At 50.8% G+C, this 2752-nt stretch overlaps 1 protein-coding gene across 1 annotated transcript in view; it reads right to left on the bottom strand.

Annotated features, from left to right (window-relative positions):
- TMEM127 (transmembrane protein 127) overlaps positions 1-1935 on the bottom strand; it is a gene marked incomplete at its 5' end in the record, with an annotated part of 11198 nt that extends 9263 nt beyond the window's left edge. The window contains one exon of the mRNA XM_011969686.1: positions 1740-1935. Coding sequence (XP_011825076.1) covers positions 1740-1935 — 196 coding nt within the window. The remainder of the gene's footprint in view (positions 1-1739) is intronic.
- Positions 1936-2752: the final 817 nt, after the last annotated feature.

Raw genomic sequence — 2752 nt, 5'->3', positions numbered from 1 at the left:
TTTTTTTGAGATGGAGTTTTGCTGTTGTTGCCCAGGCTGGAGTGCAATGGCGCGATCTCAGCTCACTGCAACCTCTGACTCCCGAGTTCAAGCGATTCTCCTGCTTCAGCCTCATGAGCAGCTGGGATTACAGATGCCTGCCACCACGCCCGGCTCAAAAATTTACTTTTATTTTTAACATGCCTTCGACAAGGATGCACACCAAAGTGAAATAATTATGAGATTGTTTCTTATGACAGCTGAAGTAAAACAAAGGATAAAAACTATAAATGACACAGCATCATTTTATATTGGCATCAACAGATGTGGGGTAGTCCCAGCTCTGCCACTCCCAACTGGGTAGCCTTGGGGAGATCATTCATTTTTCTGAGCCACAGCTAAGCACTCTCCATGCGGTGCTAGATTTCAGAGATCCAGCTTTCTAGATCCGATGGGTCTAGTGGTGGGAAGGTGGTATGTGTGCTTCAAAGAAAGCAAGTACAGGGCAATGTGCTAAAAGAAAAACCACCAAGACTCACTCAAGCTTAACGCTCTTTGTACCATTAGCAACATGACACAGAAAAGGCTGCATATAAGGCCTCTGTCGTGTGCATAACTTTGGCTTTAACGAGCCACCCCAGCAAAGAGTACCATGAAGGTGAAATCTGGAAACAAGCAGGAGCCCCCAACCCTCTACAAAATCACCCTACAGCTTCTCAAACTCAAGAGAGATGGAAAACAGTAAGAGGACACTCAGAGAAAGGCAACATTTGGCCACAAGGATGAGGCTTTTCAGCCTAGACCTGCAGTAGCAGAGTATGGTCCAATGCACAGCGGGGAACTTGGACCTTTTCACCGAATCCCGGTGCCTGAATCCTTCAGGAGGGAGCGTGGAGATATCTAACAGGAGGCGCTTCTGACAGGCGGTGCAATGAACATCTGGAATGCATCACAGCCAGGGAATAGCACAGAGAGGATATAAGCCCTTCAAGATGGCTCAAAAGACCTTGGGGTTGATGAACTATGCTGTTACTAAGCACTGTTTGGGGTACACTGATCATTGTTAGGGTGAAAAGCAGGTGATACAGTCCAGTCCTGTCCTCAGACTACACAATTTTTACTGGAGACAAGACTGGGCAGGATAAACTACGGGGCCCATAGGACCCTCCCATAGTCTGCTGTCTATCTGGCCGGAAAGCACGATGATGCACAAAGCAACCTTGCCTTTGTCAGGCACACTTATAATGGTTCCAAGAGCCAAATTCCAACTGTTGTACTGAGGGTGGCAATGGGACGGTCTTCCGATTACCTAAAATCCCCTTCTTCTCCGATACACATCCGATTACCATACAACTCTAAAATACCTTTTAAATCCTAGTCATATGAAAAGTTCCTTTTTTTCTCCATTAATCAGTCTGCCCCAAAGAAGCTTTTCCGTCTCTCGCAGACTCTCAGAAGGGGCCAGCTAACTGTGATACCTAGCACCCTTATCTTTTCTCCATACACAGCGTCCTTCCTCCAGCAGAATCCGAAAATAGCAGCAGTCCGGATTAACATGGCTGTGAGGAGTAGGTGCTTAGCTGAATAACATCAGAATTAATGAGGGGCCGGACCCCAAACAGAGCCACCTGGTGGGCATGAACACCAGGCAGCTATGGGGCCGCTTCCTTCAACCAAGTGTCTGGTCCCTGGCTCTCTCTGCTTCAGCACACATTCTGCCCCCCACCGAGGCCTGAAGGGCCAGCGCGCAGCGCCCTCACCTTTCAGCAGGTCCGGGTGCACATAGCCCAACACGTCCGAGACCCCCAGCTCCTGGCGCGAACAGGTGCCTCCGTGGATGTGCAACCAGGCGGGCTCGGCGAGGGCAGTGCACAGCGCCGTGATGGACAGGGCGCCAGGCAAGGCCGAGGCCAGGCTACGCTCCGGCTGCTTGGGCAGAGCGCTGCCTCCCTGAAGTTATGACAAAAAGCACAGCTTTGGCTGGGCTTGTGATAAAACTCAACTAGAACAGGGAGGTGATAAGCCTCGGGCAGCTTTGATGGGAAGTAAACTCGGAGGTCACTAAGGTGTTGCGGTAAGAGTATGGACTTCGGAGTCATTGTCCACTCGGATTAGCTGAGCAAACCACCCAGCCTCCCGGAACTGGGAGCTTTGTGAAGTGGGGCTGATGACAGTACCAAACAGAGCTGCTGTTTAGGAGGAAAACGCGGGCCTGGCGTGTGCTTAGCGTAATGTCAAAGTGTGGCACTCAGGCAGGGGCTGAGAAAGGGTAAGGCTGCTCCAGGGCCTGCTGGCTGCCTGACTCCCATCACCTGCAGAGACCTGCAGGGCCTGTTCTCCCTCTGGAAGTATCTATACGCGTCCGGGAGCGGTGGCTCACGCCTGTAATCTCAGCACTTTAGGAAGCCAAGGCGGGTGGATCACTTGAGGTCAGGAGTTTAAGATCAGCCGGGTCAACAAGATGAAACCTTATCTCTACTAAAAATACAAAAATTAGCCGGGTGTGGTGGAGCACCTGTAATTCCAGCTACTCGTGAGGCTGAGACAGGAGAATCATGTGAACCCAGGAGGCAGAGGTTGTAGTGAGCCGAGATGGCACCACTGCACTCCAGCCTGGGTGACAGAGCAAGACTCTGTCTCAAAAAAAAAAAATCTATATGCACCACATCTGTGCTTGACAGCTCTGCTCCCTCCTGAGATGTGGAATACTCCAGGCTCCCAGGTCAGGACATCTGTTAGGCCCTGAAGATCACACAGTCACACGGGATACTAC

Source organism: Mandrillus leucophaeus, unplaced genomic scaffold, assembly GCF_000951045.1.
Source record: "Mandrillus leucophaeus isolate KB7577 unplaced genomic scaffold, Mleu.le_1.0 Scaffold9, whole genome shotgun sequence".
In the NCBI taxonomy this organism is placed as follows: Eukaryota; Metazoa; Chordata; class Mammalia; order Primates; family Cercopithecidae; genus Mandrillus; species Mandrillus leucophaeus.
This window is presented reverse-complemented; position numbering and strand designations above follow the sequence as displayed.